Genomic DNA, 20,571 nt, shown 5'->3' on the forward strand with positions numbered 1-20,571 from the left:
AGGTGCCTATATAAGAAATAGCCCGACTATAAAACCGGGACATTTGGTCACCCTATGGTGACTGGACATCTAACATAGTGAACGCCAGTGAAAATGAGGTAGGATCAGAAGCTAAAATAGGGAAAGAACAAGTTAAAAAATATTTAGACAACTTAGATGTCTTCAAGTCACCGGGGCCTGATGAAATGCATCTTAGAATACTCAAGTTGCCAACTGAGGAGATATCTGAGCCATTAGTGATTATCTTTGAAAAGTCATGGATAACAGGAGAGATTCCAGAAGACTAGAAAAGGGAAAATATAGTGCCAATCTATAAAAAGGGAAATAAGAACAAACCGGGAAGTTACAGACCAGTCACCTTAACTTTAGTACCTGGAAAGATAATGGAGCAAATAATAAAGCAATCAATTTGCAAACATCTAGAAGATAATAAGGTGATAAGTAACAGTCAACATGGAGTTGTCAAGAACAAATTGTGTCAAACTGACCTGATAGCTTTCTCTGACAAGGTAACTAGCCTTCTGGATGGGGGGAAGTTGTAGACGTGGTATATCTAAACCTTAGTAAATCTTTTGATACCGTCTCTCATGACCTTCTCATAAACAAACTAGGGAAATGCAGCTTAGATGGAGGTATTATAAAGTGGGCGCAGAACTGGTTGGAAAACCATTCCCAGAGAGTAGTTATTAGTGGTTCACAGTCATGCTGGAAGGGCATAATGAGTGGGGTCCTGCAGGGATCAGTTCTGGGTCTGGTTGTGTTCAATATTTTCATCAGTGATTTAGATAATGGCATAGAGAGTACACTTATAAAGTTTGTGGACAAAACCAAGCTGGGAAGGGTTGCAATTGCTTTGGAGGATAGGACTACAATTCAAAATTATCTGGACAAACTGGAGAAATGGCCGGAAGTAAATAGGATGAAATTTGATAAGGACAAATGCAAAGTATTCCACTTATGAATGAACAGTCAGCTATACACATACAAAATGTGAAATGACCGCATAGGAAGGAGTACTGCAGAAAGGGATCTGGGGGTCAAAGTGGACCATAAGCTAAATATGAGTCACCAGCGAAACACTGTTGCAAAAAAACAAACAAACAGAAAAAAAACCCAATCATCATTCTGGGATGTATTAATAAGAGAGCTGTAAGCAAGACACGAGAAGTAATTCTTCCAATCTACTCTGCACTGATTAGGCCTCAGCTAGAGTATTGTCTCCAGTTCTGGGTGCCACATTTCAGGAAAGATGTGGACAAACTGGAGTAAGTCCAGAGAAGAGCAACAAAAATGATTAAAGGTCTAGAAAACATGACCTATGAGGGAAGATTGAAAAAACTGGGTTTATTTAGTTTGGAGAAGAGAAGACAGAGTAGACATGATAACAGTTTTCAAGAACATAAAAAGATTGTTACAAGGAGGAGGGAGAAGAATTGTTTTTCTTAACCTCTGAGGATAGGACAAGAAGCAATGGGCTTAAATTGCAGCAAAGGAGGTTTAGGTTGGACATTAGGAAAAACTTTCTAACTGTCAGAGTGGTTAAGCACTGGAACAAATTGCCTAGGAGGTTGTGGAATCTCCATCATTGGAGATTTTTAAGAGTAGGTTAGACAAACACCTGTAAGGGATGGTCTAGATCGGGGTAGGCAACCTATGGCACGCGTGCCGAAGGCGGCACACGAGCTGATTTTCAGTGGCACTCACATGCCCGGGTCCTGGCCACCGGTCCAGGGGGCTCTGCATTTTAATTTAATTTTAAATGAAGCTTCTTAAACATTTAAAAAACTTGATTTACTTTACATACAACAATAGTTTAGTTATATATTACAGACATAGAAAGAAACCTTCTAAAAACGTTAAAATGTATTACTGGCATGCGACACGTTAAATTAGAGTGAATGAAGGAAGACTCGGCACACCACTTCTGAAAGGTTGCCGATCCCTGGTCTAGATAATAGTTAGTCCTTCCATGAATACAGGGGTCTGGACTAGATAACCTGTCAAGGTCCCTTCCAGTCCTATGATTCTCCCTCCATCCTTGTTCATGAATCACATTTCCCTCTCATATTCTCTGCATACAGATAAATATTAGCAAGTTATGAACATGAACAGTGGCAGAACTGAGGTAATTATCAAGGCTCAAGACACTTCCTTGCATTAATAACCCATTCAGGAAATTTAATGCATCAATCATTTGATTTTGTTTAATACTATATTTCTTCTAGCCTTAGCCCCATCTATCTGGAGTCAGCTCTTTGAGTCCCCCTTCTTCATTCCAGTCGGTCTTGAAGCAATGCTCTACAGCAAACCAAATAGTTTTGCATGACATCCATCCATCTAATTTTGGGGCTTCCAACCTCTCTCTAACCCTCCACTTCTAGGTTTACCATGCTGTTTCCTCTATATTTTTTCAGTCTAGTCTTCTACTCACAAGCCCAAACCATCAAAGTCTGGATTCTCTCTGCTGTTCAGTAATTGGTGCCACTCTCCACACTTTCCCTAATTTGTGTGTTCCAAACATGGTCCATCCTTATAATTCCTAGCATTGAACTTAACACTTCCATTTCCTCTATATTCAAGATTTGCTCCAGTTTCTTCCTCACCATCCAGCATTTGGAGCCATACCAAATTACAGATCTAATGTCTGTTTTGTAGATCTTTCTTTAATTCCTGTGCAGATTGGTGTAGTGTCCTGTTGATACTCTTCACAAATGCCTTCTGACTGAGATTTCAGAACAATCAAAGGGACTTCCCCTGGAGAATCCATCCCATGTTTTATTGGGAGCCCAAAATACACCAGGACAAGGCTTGGGGTTAGGATGAGGCTTTGGGAGGATAAATTCTGCAAAAGCTTGTGTAGGGTAGAAGATTATTTTTAGTGCTTTGTTTTAAGAGACTCCTAGTCACTTTAAACATAATAGAACTGACTGAAAAATGTCACACACTGATCAGCAGTGTTGTCAACTTTCAATATTATTGTGAATATTGCAATTCTTGGTGTTTTCTTAAAGCTTCAGCTCCTAGAATCAAGTGACCATGGACAAAATATCAGTTTTCACTTATGAAAAAGTTTCGAGCCCTCACTGTGGTAGAGAAAAGCTTGAAAACTTGACTTAAGATCAACCTAACTACTCAGAAACCAGAACGCCAGTTAAAAGAATCAAAATGTAATATTTTAAAATAATCTCATGATTTTTAAGGGCCATATCACAAAATCACTACCCCATTCAGCATGCTCAGCATACTGCAGGTGTGGGGAGAGGAAAACTGCATACTATGTGTCATAACAAACAACTCCACTGGCTGAGTAAGAAGCAGCACTGTTAAGCTATGTAAAGAATTGCAACTCAGACTGACCACAACAGTTGGTAGCTAACATTGGTTACCTAAAAAGTGAGGTTTTTAAAGCACCAATTGTCCTTTTACCTCCCCACAACAGATACAGAGAGCAGCTGGTGTGTAGGAGAATGGACAAACTATGTAACCAAACAGGCCAATCATTCATACAATACAATCCTGACTCTGGCAAAGATTTTCCAAAAAAACAACAAACAAACCAAAGACGAAGCCCAAATCCTGCTTTGTGCAACTACATGCCCTGTGTTTTTAAACAATTTCAGCATTATTTGCTACTGACTAGATCTATAAAACAGTGAATCTGTCCCTCTTTTAATGCTGGGAGGTGCTAGGGCTCAGGAGGAAAGGAGAAGCTATAAATACACCATTTGCTTGTTTACTTTTCACACATTTTCTCTGCCTGGTGAAAGGCAGTAACCCAGTGGTTCTCAAACTTTTGTACTGGTGACCCCTTTTACACAGAAAGCTTCTGAGTGCAACCCCCCACCCCTTATAAATTAAAAAAAACCTTTTAAATATATTTAACACCAATATAAATGCTGGAGGCAAAGCAGGATTTGGGGTGGAGGTTGACATCTCATCACCCCCCATGTAATAACCTCCTGACCCCCTGAGGGGTCCCAACCCCGACTTTGAGAACCCCTGCAGTAACCCATGTATACGGTACATTAAATTATAAGGGGATCATTATGTCTTCTTTCTACATTGGCCCAGTGTCAAACCTCTCAGTATTAACTCTACTAAGGAATGCTTATGACATCTAATAACAAATTAACCTTGAGAGGAAGCTAAAAATCACAGAAAGCCTTTCATGTAGGATTAAAGCTCTGAGAAAATACAGGTATCTAACATGAGAACTGCACAACATGCTGTATGCATTCCCAACTGATCTCTGGGACAGGGCTCTCTTTCTCAATACCACTTGCAAATGGTCTGTTTATGAAACGGACTTAGCCACAACATAGTTGCACGTTTCTACTGGGGAGGGTGGGTCACTTTGGAAGAGCCCTTGCTTACATTTATTATTTGCATTACCAAAGCTCCTAGGGGTGGTACTTAGACCTTTCCTCAACACACACAACTCTCTCACAGACAAACAGTGGCCAAGAATTAGGATAGTCCTGGATGGGAAACTAACTGATTCTATCTCAATTACAAAAGGAGCTCAACAGGCCTATCTTTTAGCCCCTTTTCTTTTTAGCTTTTATATTAAAGATATTGCTTTTGCATTAAAAGGCAATCAATATTTTCCCCCTAAAATCATGAACCACCCTATGTCTGTCTTATTATGTGCAGAGGATATGTTTCTATTGTCACAAACACCTTTGGCACCGAAGTGTTTATCACACCCTTTAGGTTTAAACCAGAGGTTGGCAACCTTTCAGAAGTACTATGCCAAGTCTTCATTTATTCACTTTAATTTAAGGTTTCATGTAATGGTAACACATTTTAATGTTTCTTAGAAGGTCTCTCTCTCTGTCTATATATTATACAACTAAACTATTGTTGTATTGTAAAATAAACAAGGTTTTCAAAATGTTTAAGAAGCTTCATTTAAAATTAAATTAAAATGTTGATCTTACGCCACCAACCCGCAGAGCCCGCTGCTAGTCTGGGGTTCTGTTCACCTAGGCTGGCAGCAGGCTGAGCGGGGCCTGCGGCCGGGACCCCGGCTGGCAAGGGTCCGGCAGCCAGAACCCCAGAACAGCAGCGAGCTGTGCGGGACCAGCGGCCAGGACCCCAGACTCCAGTCTCAGCCCACTGTCGCTCAGGGGTTCCATCTGCCGGCTCCTGCCAGCCGGGATCCTGGCTGCCAGACCCGCTCAGCACACTGCCGGTCTAGGGTCCCAGCCCTGACCACATACAGTGGGTACCTACCTTCTCCCTGGTTCTGGCCCATTCTCTTCCTCTCACCGCACTGAGATGAGGGTGGGAGTGCACTGAGCACAGGGCTGGGGGTGAAGGGTCTGGACAGGAGCTAGAATGAGGGAGGGGGCTCAGAGTTGGGGCAGGAGGTTTGGGAGTGGGGCACTTACCTGGGCAGCTCCCATTTGGTGTAAGGGGTGCAGGTGGGAATGTGTGGTGGGGTACAGGAGCTCCCATTTGGTGCTCAGGGTGAGGGTGGGGATGGGGATAAGGGGGTGCAAGAGTCAGGGCAGAGGGCTGGGGGCACGTGTGGGGATGCCAGAGTCAGGGCTGGGTGAAGGAGTCAAGCAGAGGGCTGGGTGTGTATGAACGGGGTACATGGCTCAGAGTAGGGGATTGGGGTGTGCGCGGGGCACAGGGCTGGGTGTGTGTGAGGGAGGGTGGGGGGCAGGGGAAGCAGAGAGCGGAGAAGTACGGGCCGGGGCGGGCTGGATTTTTAATGATACGCTGCTGCCTGCTGAGACTCCAGCAGGCAGCAGCGTGCCATTAAAAATCGGCTTGCATGCTGTCTTTGGCACGAATGCCATAGGTTGCTGACCTCTGGTTTACACTGTCAATGGGAAGGCCTTTCAATAAATTATTCCAAAACTAATGTAATTGTCTTTAGTCAGAGACAGAGGTTGCATAACTAGAGGATTGATGGGCAATATATGCAACAAGTTAGCTCTTTCCACTACCTGGGTATCTGATTTGCACAAATTGGTTTGTGGGAGAAGCATATTCAGGTACAAAAGAGAAGGACTCAGATTCAATGCAAGAGGTGTTACATTTTATCTGGACTTGTGTGGGCAACTTAATTGCACCAGCCTTTGAGTGATTGAAGCTAAAGTATGCACTCCAATTTTCTATGGAGCAGAACTGTAGGGATAGAATGATCTCAAAGGACTAGAAGTGATTCAAAAAAAAAAAAAATTCTTAGGAATATCCTTGATCTCTCAAATACTCCAGCCACTATTCTTAAAGCTGAGACAGGTACGAATTCTATTCTGTCCAAAATTATTTTTCTTCAACACTGAGCCGAATGGTCGGCTGCAGCGATCGTTCTCCATTTGGTCCGTTCCTCTGCAGCCACAAGGGCTTGATGGCCTGAGTGTCCAATATTGGAACAGACTTGATGAATCCATGTAATAGGGGGTCTGCCTCTGGGCCACCTCCACTCCCTTATTTGTGGAATTTTATCGCAAATGTTACAAACCACTCAGAGGACAGCGTTCACCAGAATGTCTTGTGGCATTCTCGCAACATGTCCGAAAAGCATGAGTCGCTGACTGCGGTCAATGGCCCTGACAGTCTGTAGACTGGAGTGACTATAAACGTATGCATTACAAATTAAGTCATTCCACTTTATGCCCAATATACGATGTTGGCATTTTGTGTGGAAAGCCTCCAGCTTTGACCAGTCTAAGCAGCATAGTGTCCATGTTTCGCAGCTGTACAACAGTATGGAAAAGATATAGCTTGAATAGATCCTGAACTTGGTTGTTGTGCTGAGATGATGTTGATTCAACATTCATTGTAAATGACCCATGGCAGATGCCGCGATGCCAATCTGATGGAGAGTTGGAGGAACTGGAGGTATAGAACCCAAATAGCAAAAGCTAGAGACTGCTTCAACAGTTTCATTATTCAGAGAGATTGGAGTCGCAGGTGGACCTGGTCCTAGATTTTGCAGCTTTGTTTTTGACCATGAAATCTGCCAGGGCTCTGTACTAGAAGAACAACGTCCTTCCAGATAATTACATTGAAGGCCATAGCCCTCTCGCATGTCAATAAATGCATTCGTAATGAGCTGAAGTTAAAGTTTAACACCCTGTCCAAAATGCAACACCATAATATTAATTTTTGGCTTCATATTCATAGTATGCACTCATAGGTTTGCAAGGTTGTGCTTAGAGATGCAACTCAGCAGGACTTTTACACATAAATTTCCTTAGTTAGAATACATTAAATTCTTTGCATCCTCCAGGCTTTTTAAAATTGGTAATGATTAGATTTAATTTTAAAAATGTAAAATCCCTAGTCAAGTAGATAACAGAGGATATTAATAAGCAACTAAATAAGGCAGATGTTTCTACTTCAGATACATCATCGTGGTTCCCCCTTGTTAAAAAGGCTCATGGGTAATGCCAGACAACTAGACAGTTTGTGTAATAACATGTTTAGAAGGGTCTTTACAGATCTCAGTTTTCAATTCATGCAGACAGCTTACTTAGAAAGCCAATTAACTGGCATCAACAAACGTAACTGCCTCTGTCCATTTGGTTTAGGGCAGGTGGAAGATCTATGCCATTATTTATTACACTGTCATTTGTATTGCCATGAGGTCAAAATGGCTTTCCATATTTTTATCCGAGATTTCTTTTTCTTGACCTCTCAGAAAACAGAATATTTGTTAGGAGCTAATAGTGCATCTGTAATCTAAGCAGTTGCCCTATTTGCTTGGTCAGCCGTTAAAATAAAGGAAAAGGCAAGTCGCATGGCGACCATATGTGGATTACTGGAGTACGTCTTTTTAAATCTGTACTTATGCGTATTCCAATATTTTATAACTTTGGATTTAATTTTTAAGTTTTATTGTAATACTTTTTGTTTTCTGCTCTTTGGCACTAGGCTATGCAGCTATTAATAAAATTCTAACTCATGCACTCGCACATTGTCCTATGGAAAGAGCTACTGTGGTACTAGAAAATGTGAAAGAGCAGGTCAAGACTCATTGCAACAGGATGGCCTCTCTCTCTCTTGTATCCAAACAACAAAGCCAACTCCTTCCCATACACTGTAAAGAGCCATCTGCGTGTAAAGGCAGATCATTTTGACAGCAGCTTTCCTGAACAGTTCTTTCATTAGAATTGTGCTGCTTCTCCCCTGCCCAGGAAGCTCCAAAAGAAATGTAAAGAACATCAGCTAAACTTAGGGACCACAAAAAACATCTGGATACACATGTCCTCTGCCTCCACCTTCTGGAGCTCTTAGCACTACTGAACCTATTCCTTTTAATTCAACTCTTACACAAATAGGTTAGTGATGTGATACAAGGCCTCAGAAAAGGCTGGAAATTCCCCTTTCAACCACCTTCCATATGAAATTAGGCAGGGAGCATGAACACTACTGTAAGCCTCCCCTATCAGCTGGTTATGAGATTTTTGTTTTGTTTTAAGGAATCCACATTTATATGAAAAAAAAAATCAATGTAGAATGTTTTCATTCTCTAACCACAAGCAGCTGCTGGATATTACTCGTCACACTGGCTAAGGGTGACACAATGAAAAGTTACTTTGCCTAAGCGAACTAGCAGTTCTGTCTCTGGTGAAGGGATTAAACAGGAAATAACTGAATGACCACTCTCTAAGCAATATGTGTTAAAAGACAACTCCAAGGTGGTCAATATTTTATTCGGAGATTTCAGTGCTTGGCTTCATACAATACTTACTGATTTTTGTAGTCAGTGACACATGTCTAAAGATATCGAACACCACAAAATCTGAAGGTTTCCAGCTAACTATTTTATGACAATATATTTTAAAGCACAGGTTGTCAGAAAAGCAAAACAGCAGTAGGAAAATTTACTCTTTTGAAAAAGCCTCTTGCTTGTGTGAACCACCTGTGGGGTTTCCTGAATACAGTACCTTTGATTTATCATCTCCTCCTGGTGAACAGGAAGCTAGGCTTGCAAAATTTTATATTAACTCCAACATATAGTGCCAGCTGCAATTAGCACATTAAGAATGTCACTCAATGTGTTCTTAAAAAGAAAGTAAAGCACATTTGCCCTTATCCATAAATCTAATTTTACGTGGAAGGTTGCTCTTCCTGAGTTATCCTAATTATGTAAGGGTTTTTAGAGAGGAGTTTGGTTTTTTCTTTAATCTAAGAAGTCACACAGAAAGCAACTATTTTAAATATTAAAACTAGTTATGTTAATATCCTGGTTCTTGACTTCTCTTCTCTCACATGGGGTCTCAGAGGGATACTACTGCCGTTGTCGTCTGCACTGGTGAAAGATAGATACCCATGTTGCCCACTCCCTTGTGCATTCATCCTGTCAGGTGAAACACATGTGAACATCTCTGGGGAAAATAGCAGCTGTGTACAACACTGATAAAGTAATGCAAAAAATATGTATACAGTAGGCACCAAGGAAAGGCTGAAAAGCAAGGCTTTAGTTCTTAACTACATGCATAGTTACATTTCTAACACAATACATATTCTCCTCTCTTCCAGTCAAACCTCAGTGGAATACAGCAGTGATACGTTTCCAGACTTGTGTGGTTAATATCATGAGGGGTCTTACCTGTGAACTGCATTCTGTGATGCTCCTAGTGCCTCTACCATAATCCTGCCAGCATGACAGCCAGAAAGTCAGAATGCTCTGTGCATACTCCTCGCTCACTCTCTATTTTCTCTGCCTTAGACAGTTTGGAATGCAGAAAAGCCAGAGCCAAAGCCAGTCAAACCCAAGCCTGTCTACCAGCTCCTTGGCTTCAGTTAAACAATAGCTGCCCTTCCCTTGCTTTCTTTCTCTTGCAGCATTCTGGTACATGCAGTCTCCCATGTTAACAGTCAACAATTTACCAGGGATGGATAGACACTTCATTTTCCTGTCCCATGGGGATTTGAGAGTGGGTGGGTGGAGTGAGTGACAATGAGCACACAGGGCAGTGGTGGGGGGGAGGGGAGGAAATCTGCTGTTAAATAACAGATGAATTAAACTAATGAAAACCATTGGTTTCAGGCAGCTGTCTCAAAAATCTATACATCTAAAATCAATTATATAAAAACTAAGAAGTGCTGACTTCAGAGGCTGCTATCACAAACTGTCCAAAGTATTAAAAACTAGATTGACACCAAGAAAGTACAATCCCAAATCAACCAGTACCTCACCTGCTGCCACTTTAGGTCATAAAATTGTGTTTTATATTTAAAGATACTACTACCTCCAGCCACCTCTACATCTCAGGAAAATATACAACCCCCAACAAGCCCTGACGATTCTCTCAAACAAACAATGCACATTTTCTCTCTTTGGATCCTGAACTGGGATTGCTTTTTATTCAGGGTGCGATTTCTGGCTTTTGAAAGAGGAATAGTGAAGTCTGAAATAAAAGATCTTTTCTTGCTGTCTTTTTTGTTTATTTTAAAATTGCAGAGTTTGATTTCTAGGTACAGCAGCATTTCCCTAGAACAGACAATAAAAGCTGCTCTTAAACATGCAGAGAAAGAATGGGGAAAACACACATTCCAATCCCAGCTACTGGCATGATGTCTTTAACATATTATAATGCCACTGCTGAGGATAGCACGTCAAGTTTGATCAATTTAAAAATCCACAGTTTGATTCCCAGCAGATCCCACCTGCCAGTCTGGGCACCAGAGCAGAAGAGAACAGACATGAGAGAAACACAAAATCACTTAGCCTATTGCTACAATTTAATGAACAGCTGATAGTAAACAGACCACATGCTCTTTCCCACCTTCTGTAGTTTGTTCAAAGTTTTTCCTGTTTTGTTCATTTGTTTGTAACATGATCTCTTCTTCCTTTTTAATTCCTCTCTCCTTAGTGACATGTCTCTTCCTTCTCTCTGTGTTACTTCTGTTTCAGATAAGCTTCTGTTCTTTCTCCACTTATGCAACAACCCCCACGCCCTGGCAATTTTTTCCCAGTAGGAATAGAAGCTTTGATGACCCCACCCCCTGCTAAGGCTCACATGAGAAATATGCATGAAAGCCACAGGATAGTTCTTGGGAGAGAAACATACTGACGGTGTGCTCAGACAAAATTGACTGTGGAATGAAAAATAATATCGTCCCCACCTGATGTTCTAAAATTAAGTAAAAAATTAAAGCCAACTACCACACACAGAAACCAAGAACTAGGTAGATGGTTCATGCTAGTACTGGACTTTAGGTTAACCCCCCCCCCCCCCCCGGACAGTAACAATGGTATAAAAAAGTAAACAAGCCCATCTATACAGAGATTGATTTGACCTCTTTCTAGAAATACTTAACTACTGGGGAAGTGGAAGGACAGGACAATCTCAGTTTAATAGGATTCCTTAGAAAAGCAATCTGTGAACTAACAGTAATCTCCCTCCATCCCCCACCCCCCGCCTTTCTCAACGCTTGCCCTCAGTAAAATGAACAGTTTGATAATGACATAGCACGTTTTATCCTGAAGAATCCCAAAACACTTTAAAACTGTATCTTCAGCATGACAGACATGCAGCTATGTCTGGGGTGGAGAGCAGCAGACAACTGGTGCATACAACATTGTACAAGAGCAAGAAGGGAACAATAAAGCCTAGAGCACTGGGATAAATTCATGTTCTTCTTTAAAGAGCCATCAGAATTTTAGAATTTATGTAGACAGACCATGGGCTTTTAAGATCTCATCCAGTTACATTTCCAGTTCTTGCTTTACATCATTCAGGAATCCTCCATTTCAGCCTGGTTAGAAACAGAGGGTTTATACTCCAGGTCCAGTTGTGAAAATGGGTTAATATCCCTAAGACCGTGGGTTGACTGTTCTGTAAATGGAAGTGTTTTCTAGGGACCTGACGAGTTGTCAGATCTGGCTTTGTCAGCCATGATCCTGCTATATCTGCCATGAAGAAATTTAGATTCTTGAAATGCCAAAGGAACTGTTTGATTCTACTTAAAGGACATAGACCCCCAAGGATATAGTAAGGATGGCTGTATTGGAGGAGGGATTAAACTATACACAGCTACTTGGAGTGTTCTAAAACTCTACCCAATTCCAGTGAGAGAAAATGGCAAGAAAAAATTAAAAAGAATAGTACTAAGATTGAATTTAAGCCAAATATATAAAAAAAGAGTGAACCTTGTTTCAAAGACTGAAGAAGCACAGTATATTAAGTTCCCTCTACAAGTTAAAATATTTCTTTAAACATCCACAGTGAAATTGCTAAGCTCTGTCTCAAACAGATTTCTATTTAACTTTAAGATACTTAATAGATTGACAGCTCTCTCCCATTGTGCCATTATCTAAAAGCCTTCTCAAGGCTGATATCAGGAAAGCAACCATAAGTGGTGGCTGATGTATAAGGAGAGTGCTTAGGGGAAGATGGAGCAAATGGGGTATCCAAGCAGTCTGTTGCAGGAACTTGAAATGCAATCTGCAAAGTCCTTGTAACAAGCTCTCTCTTATCCAAGGATCATGAAGGTATCTGACATTTACACAAAACAACCCAATGATTGATGGTGTGACCTATGTGAATTTGGACTATGGCACTGGGTTTTGTCTTTTTGTTGAAATTCCCATTGTGCCAATCTCCTAGAGAATGCTGGGACCTCCAAAATGTGCAGGAAAAAACTTGACATCATTATGCACCAGACTAGCTTTCTGCAGGACAGTGCCTTGAATTGCCCCTAAACTTCCCTTAAAGATGCACTTTATTTAATGCTGTTTTTGCATGCAGGCACACTCAGGAAAAAGAGGCATCCAAAAATAGGCATTTAAGTGCTACCAGCCCATCTGCTCTCTCTTTAGTGCCTTCACTCATTTTTCTATCACAGCCATTGCTAAAGCCAGTCATTGCAAGTGACCCCTTCGGTTTCAAAGAATTCTGATTTCTCTTTCTACGGCAGGGATTGAGAAATCCACTTTTCCACTCACTGGCAGCCAGTGTTCCTTAGCAACTTTGGGGGCACTAACAATTTTGGGAGAATATAAGTTTTCAATGGATTCAGTTAAGGTTGTACTCTTTATGATTGTGAAAATAACGTTCCAAATTTGAACAGAGGGTTGTCTGCCTCGGTTCACACACTAACAGCTCCAGTGCCTCTACTGCTGCTCACAGCTTTTCCAAATCAGTGGCAGTGGCCTCACTAACACTGTGAACAGTTTCACAGCTTCTATTCAGAACCCTAAAGGCAGCAAATGAAATTTTCAAGCATTGTGTCAATTTTGTGTTGCTTCAAAGAGCCATGAGCAGCAGCAGCAGAGAAAAGGCACTGGAGCTATTCACAGGGGAACAAAAGCAGGGAGAGTGCAGCAGAGATTGCCTCCCATCACAGCATTCAGAAGACACAGGGAGAAGGATAGAGAAGTAGCAGAAACCCTGCTTGTACGCAGCCTTCAGAAGACTCCATATAGGGAAGAAGAGATTAAAAAAGATCTTCCTTCTCTCAACAGCTAGAGGGCTTGGAGTTTCAAATTGAACACACACCTACTAGCCAGAGTGATATCAAAAATGAAGTCTCAAATATGATCATAGGTCCTGACAGTAAGTCCAGCTCTCTCCCCGTTCCCAGGAGCCGATGGTAGCAGGAAGTCTAGGTTTAACATCAGGATGTTGCCTATCAGTTTTTCTAGTGGAACACACTAACTCATCTTTCATATATATATCTGACTAGCATGCGTCTGGTATATTTTTAATGGATCAAGCTGTCTTCTACTTTTTAAAATATACCGTGAAAAATGTGTCATGTCAGGAGGTGCAGCATTTGCTTACTGGTGCACTTCCTTGGGCAGCTGTCAAAGCATCAATACACACTCTAATGTGGCTTTGTTGCTTATATTTAATCTATAACCCCATGCATGTACTGGTCAGCAGGGCCGGCTCCAGGCCACAGTGTGCCAAGTGCGTGCTTGGGGCGGCATGCCGTGGGGGGACGCTCTGCCGGTTGCTGAGAGGGCGGCAGGTGGCTCCAGTGGAGCTGCCGCAGGCGTGGCTGTGGACAGTCCGCTGGTCCCGCGGCTCCGGTGGACCTCCCGCAGAAACGCCTGCGGCAGGTCCACCGGAGCCGCGGGACCGGCGAGCAGCAGAGCGCCCCCCCACAGCGTGCTGCTGGTCTTGGGGCAGCAAAATTGCTACAGCCGGCACTACTAGTCATGATGGCTTCCAAACCATGATTCTCAGTTATCATGACACAATGTGGAGCCTTTTCTTCCCACAACATTCCTGACAGTCCAAGGCCTGGGAAATAACAGCATTTTCTCTGTCTGGAATTATTGAAACTTAGCATTCACCCACTTGCTCAGAAATGTCATGCAAAGCCACGGCTTGTTCTTAGAGCCTTCTTGGTATGTTTCACTAACAACGGGAACAGAGATATCCTCTGACATTGTGAGACTCCCTAAAGCCAGCCAAAGATGCCCATTAATACTGTTCTTTAGCTCATGGTCACAAAAGCGGGTCTCTGACCCAACTGGCACAGAGAGACCCAGAGCACTAGTCAAAAGGTGACCCTCACATCAGATTTCAAAAATCAAAAATTCCTCTAGACCTTTCCAAATGGAAGAGAATTAGCTACAATGTGCCACCCTTGCAAGTGATACAAAGAGAGTGGCAGGGAGGAAAAGAAAGTTACAAAGCAAAACTTTTCAGTGGCCTGTCTGGTCTTGACTTCATCAGTACCACCTGCAGATACCTCTGTCAAAAATGTGAATGTTCTTCAAATGTAAATATTTGCAGTGACCTCTAAGACCAAAACAAATAAATGCTTCCATCTTTCACTGGGTAATACACAGATGAGGAAGTCTCAAATATGCATCAGTAATTATCAGCCTGCAGCCAGAAGCACTTTATTGGACACTGAGTTGGATCATAATGGATACTAATCACCACTAGAAAATACAGACCTCCCCATCTCCAAGGCTTCTTTTGGGAGTCAGGGATTTGCATGCGACATAAAGGTGCCTGTTAGGAAAGAGATGAACACCAATGGAGCTCAATAACCCACTTTCCCTCGGTGGCTTTATTATTTTTCTTTTAAACAAATTCTCTCTCTGCTGTGCTGTTGAAACACATTTTTGTCTACTTTGCTGATATAATCAGAGCAAATATAATTCCTTCCTCTTCCCCAGTAGTATAAAAGAGACATCAGTTAGAGTAAATGTAACAAGTTATCAAAATACTCCTCTACCTCGATATAACACTGTCCTTGGGAGCCAAAAAAATCTTACTGTATTATAAGTGAAACTGTGTTATATTGAACTTGCTTTGATCCACGAGAGTGCGCACCCCCCGTAGCCCCCAGGAGCACTGCTTTACTGTACTATATCCAAATTTGTGTTATATCAGGTGGTGTTATATCGAGGTAGCAGTGTAGCCTATATTCTTGTTGGAATAAGTCCACTTCAGTATCTGAGGCTAGGGCTACATTATACACTTACATCAGCATAACTACGTCACCCAACCCAAGCCCACACATCTACACTGTTTTGTTTTTTTTTAAGCCCCATAGCATGACCCTGAATCAGCTGAACCAAGCTCTGAGACTTGCTATTGCAGGTCTTTTTTTACTGTGTAGATATATTCTTAGTCTCCAGAATAGTTAGTATTAAGCAATTTTTTCAAGCTCTATTTATAAAAAGATCATGAAGGAGTCTTAACTGAATGTAGCGGAAACGGAAGGGCTACTAATCCATGGGCATCTAGCACAGGATAGGGAGCTTAATACTTTGTCTATTCTAGATAAGTGCACCAACGTAATGAAATCAATTTTAAAATCAGTTTAGTTAAATTGGTGCAATAGCTGTAATTAATGTACTTAAACCAATTAAACTCATATTTGCATTGGTAAGTTATCAATTTAGCTAAATTGATATTAGGAATGGTTAAAAAGGTGTAAGTACGGTGGAAGTATTGTAGAACCCTGTTTAGTTGACCCTCCATTATCCGGCTCTCTGCACAGACAGGTCCAGAAGTTGGTGAACTCTCCTGTGGCTGCTAGGTGGCGCTGAAGCCTTGCACTTTCCCATTCTCCTGATTATCTGAATTTTTGATTAATCGATCTGGCCCTGGTCAGACACCCATTTAGATTGGATAAATGGGATTCTGTAGTAGGTCTGCATTAGGGGTTTGAACTAGTTCAACTACACTGATTTTTAAATCAAATTTAGTTAACGAGTTAAGCCTTGTCTACAGTGGAAAAGTTAAGACAAGGGTCAGTGTCATCCTTGGGACAGGAGATCTGCATAAAAGGTGACATTTACAGTTAGTTTTCCATCAGGCATCATGCTATTCATTGTCAAAAGACTTCATAAGTGTGCACAAACTAGGTAAATATAAGCAGGCTTCTGAAGCAAGAACAAGCAACATAAATACAGAAAAGTATGCACAAAATTGAACAAGTCACAGCAAATTCATGCCTGATGCAGAAGGTTGTATATATCAGAGGAGCCCTGAACAGTAAAAATGTGGCTCAGGAAGATAAGAGCTTTCTTCAGATTTAAACAGTAGCTTGTTTACAGAACAGGCCAAAAACCTGCCCATCTCAAGGAGTCATGCAGCTTCCCTCTCTTGGCAACTAACATCTTTGTTTCTCACTGTAGATGCAAGACAAACACTGGCCACTCTTATAAACTTTACAATCTTTTACAGGGATTTCTTTCAGAAAGGTGAAACATTTCCAAGAAAACCCCCACAGATTATGTGCACAGAATATCAAACTGTTAAGATTATGTATTCATATTACCATTAATTCTTGCTCTACTGAGGTTTAAGATTTAACCAGATAAATTTGCTCCCTGCCATAATATGGCAGTTGGCGTATAAGGATTGTGGCTGCAGAATTACAAAAACAACAACAACAACGTCATTTGCTTTTACTTGAGTTATATAGGAGGAAAAAGACAGAAGCTTAGCAATTTTCTATATATGAATAGCTCCAAATGCCAGAGGGGATATCTGAGAGGTCTAAGTATCATGTTTAAAATACAGAGCCTCCTTGAAGGCACAGTTCTAATCCTTGCATGGTTGCCTCAGTTCTTCATCATTTAGGTTTCAAATGAGACTTGAGGGAAAAAACCCAAAGTCTTGTCTCTTTCTGCAGACCCCAACAGTATCAGGACACATTTTGCATCAGACAAGAGTTGGCCTTGTGCTGCACAGCAATTTCATACTGCCATCTATACCAAGAGTTACTGCGTTTCAATGGAATAGAATTTGTAAAGCATGTTGAGACTAAAAGGTGCTATACAAATTTAATTTCTAAAAACAATAAGAAATTATAAACAGTCAGTAAGGTTTAGTTAACTTCCCTGTAAATAACTGCAGTTCAACTACTTACAGCTAATAATCACAGCAATAGATGACAGTGAATCAGTGCACCTGACTTTCACACTTGGATTCAGATATGAGCTACATCAAAAGTTGGGTGGCTCTGTTTAGGCTTCAGCAGACCCTTGTTCGTGTCATTAAACTAACCTCGGAGTTTTGCAGTCTCAGCTCTGGAAAGGTTTATGCATTGTGGAGTGTTACTAACATTGTTGCAGATCAGAACTGAAGTGCAATAGGAAAGCCTTGTGGCTATATTTGCACAATACCCTTCTGCTGTATATGTGGTGCTAGTCAATTCTCTCCGTTCAGTATTGTTAAAATTCACAAACAGAAATGTAGTATTGTGCTTAGTGCATTGATTTCATTAGAACTAATATTGATCTATTGGAGATCTCTCAATCCAGGCTTACTACATTTTTGGCATAGAAGGTTTGTTTTACATACACGCTTAGAAGATGCTAATTAAAAAAAACAAATACCAAAAAGTCCGTGCTCTCTCTCTCACATGCACGCGCACATGCCAATTTGACAGAACCAAAACTGAAGCTCCCATTTTTTACTGCCCCAACCAGACACTTAGTTAGCAGACAGGAGATGGACATTTTGCAACAAGGCACAGAAGGACAATTCTGTTAGGAAAAATCTTTCATCAAGGCAGAATACTTGTGGAATACAGACATGGGGAGCTGTAGGCTGCAACTCCCCACCTTCACTTTCAAACAAATATTCCTCACAGGCAAAGTCCTCTTCAGCATATTGTCCAGTTAGAAGGCACGGTAAGCCTATTTCTTCAAAACATTTGCCCCTTTCTTAAGTATGCCATTAGCTCAAAGCACAGATTTAACCCAGACTGGTGCATTGCAGATTCCTTCACTGACCAGGTCACAAATAACACTTCTTTTAAATCTGAGGGGTTTTCCAGTCATGAAAAAAGTTGTATTCCTTTATCACGTAATCATTCAGACACTTCATTGCACAGAAAGGACTGCAACAGAGTGGTTCACACAGTAAATCTTTTGTCTAAACAGGTTTATTTCTCCGTCGCAGAAAGTATTAGTCTCAACTAGAACATGCAAAGAGCAAGGCTCGGTTCTGATCATTACAGGTACAGAGAATATTATGGATGGGGAACAGCAGTTACAGAATTAATCCTAGACATCTGTCTTTAGTTACTGTTGTCTCCTGCCAAGTTTTTTACCTGAAGGAAGAGCATGGACTGTGTGTTTTCTTGGTGCAATCATCCTCCAGCTAGAAGTGCTAAGCAGCAGCTTGCAAAAACTGATGGTGGAGGTAGATTCCAAGGAGCAATCAAATGAAGTATTACTTAACTAATGTTCTGATGCTCACAGCATTTCCAAGCCCCTGGACATATTCTTTCAAATAGTACTGAGACAGGATTTCTGGATTGCTGACTAGTCACCTGATAGTATTGTCACCTGATTCAGTATTGGATCTGGCACCAAAACAGACTGGTGCCTCATTTTTACCGCTTCTCCCCTTGCACGGTGGATCAGGTGAAAGTCGAATTTTCACTGTTAAAATGAGTTCTGCTCTGAGAAATTCAACTATGAAAACATCATTAGCTCAGAAAGGATGAATTTAAAAAATCCATCAACTGCGTGTGCTCTTGGGTGCTTGAGCTGGGGGGACAAGGAGTTAAATATAAAGTCTGAAAGCAAAAATATTAGCTTCAGTAGATTTCACACTTTTGTTTTTTCTGGGTCCTCTGTTTGGGGGCCAAGACCAAAAATTTTAGCTCTAGTATGATGAGCCAGACACCTTGATTAAGGACCTCAAATTAGCCTGGTTTTCATAAATGCCAAACATCAATTCCTTCGGTTTGCATCAATGGTAACTGCAGGTGTTTGGTCTAACTTTAAGCAATCAAGTTTGAAAATTCAAGCTAGGGAATCTGCCTGGGACCCTGGAGTCTAGCGAGTCAGGTGACCTGGGCTCAAGCCTGGTTCTGACATTAACATTGCTTGATTTGGGCACATCAGATTGTTCAGCCTCAGTTTTCCCATCTATAGTACAGGGGCAATGATATTTAATAACTTAATAGGAACACTGTGAGGGGTATTTAGAACCCCATGTTTACTGAAATAGGACAATGCATCAGTGCAAATGACAAGATGCATCTTTTTGATAAACTGTCATGCAAGGCTCTTTGCATTAAATAAATCCACAAAAAATGCCATTTTTCCATCTTCCTCACACTGCTTAGCTTGTCCACCTGCCAATTTTGCCTTCCTTATCCATATTAGTTTTCCTGTTTTCTCCCCACAGGAGTTCAGTAGGTCTCCAGCACCTGCTCTCACCCTACTACTTATAAGAGAGGGTGCAATGGGCAGGGAGAGGGAGATCCTTCACAAACAAAGATCTTCCCACAGACAGGACAGCAGAAGGGGTTGAAGCAGTGTCTAGGGAACTGTGTAAGAGGCTGGGGGGACCCATTATGCAGAAGTCCTACTTTCTATAGGAATGGAACCCTGCTCCTGGGTAGCTTAGCTGCAAAACAGGGGAAGATAATTATTCCAATTGTTTATATTATGGTAATATAGAGAAGCCTTTATTAAGGCTCCACTGTGCTAGGCACTGTACACATATAAACAAGACAGCTCCTGCCCCAAAACACCCCCACTCCCTCAATAGGTGGACAAATGTCAAATAAGCCAACAATGGTGGGGTAGGGGAGAGAGACAGGGTAAAAGGTGAAACAACCACAAGAGGCACCAGTATCAACACCAAATGCCTAATCATTGTAGAGATATTTGTAGGCATCACAACACAGGTGAGATTTATGGAGGGATTTGGAAGACAGCAATGCTCATTTTTGGGAGGATCTCCTCCAAAACAGATAGAATGGGTGAAAGCACAAACGTGCTTGAACGGGTAGGAAAGGCTAGCAGAGGTAGGCAGGGAGGAGATGGGAGTTAACAGCTCAGTAATGTGCAAGAGTTGACAGGTCTGGCAGGGCTGCATCACAGAGCAACTAAAGATCAATAGCCTAATTGACAAGGCGGTGAAAAGAAATCCAATGGAGAAACTCAGAGGAAGCTCGCTGCTGTGTGGAGCTCCTAAGCCTTCCAGCAGCGGCAGTCTCAGTCTGCCAGAATTAGTCTGTCCCTGCAAGCCTCTGGCCTGGTCTACACTACGCGTTTAAATCGGTTTAATGGCTGTTAAATCGATTTAACGCTGTACCCGTCCACACGACGTTGCCATTTATATCGATATAAAGGGCTCTTTAAATCGATTTCTGTACTCC

At 41.6% G+C, this 20,571-nt stretch overlaps 1 protein-coding gene across 5 annotated transcripts in view; it reads right to left on the minus strand.

Annotated features, from left to right (window-relative positions):
* Positions 1-20,571, minus strand: part of RASAL2 (RAS protein activator like 2) — a 229,188-nt gene that overhangs the window by 102,654 nt on the left and 105,963 nt on the right. The window contains exon 1 of one of the 5 annotated variants that reach the window (XM_075067912.1): positions 10,755-10,935. The exons of the other annotated variants lie outside the window; for them this stretch is intronic. Coding sequence (XP_074924013.1) covers positions 10,755-10,806 — 52 coding nt within the window. The 5' untranslated portion in view covers positions 10,807-10,935. Of the gene's footprint in view, positions 1-10,754; positions 10,936-20,571 lie in introns of those variants that run through there. 5 annotated transcript variants of the gene reach the window in all.

Source organism: Chelonoidis abingdonii, chromosome 7 (assembly GCF_003597395.2).
Source record: "Chelonoidis abingdonii isolate Lonesome George chromosome 7, CheloAbing_2.0, whole genome shotgun sequence".
Taxonomy (NCBI): Eukaryota; Metazoa; Chordata; order Testudines; family Testudinidae; genus Chelonoidis; species Chelonoidis abingdonii.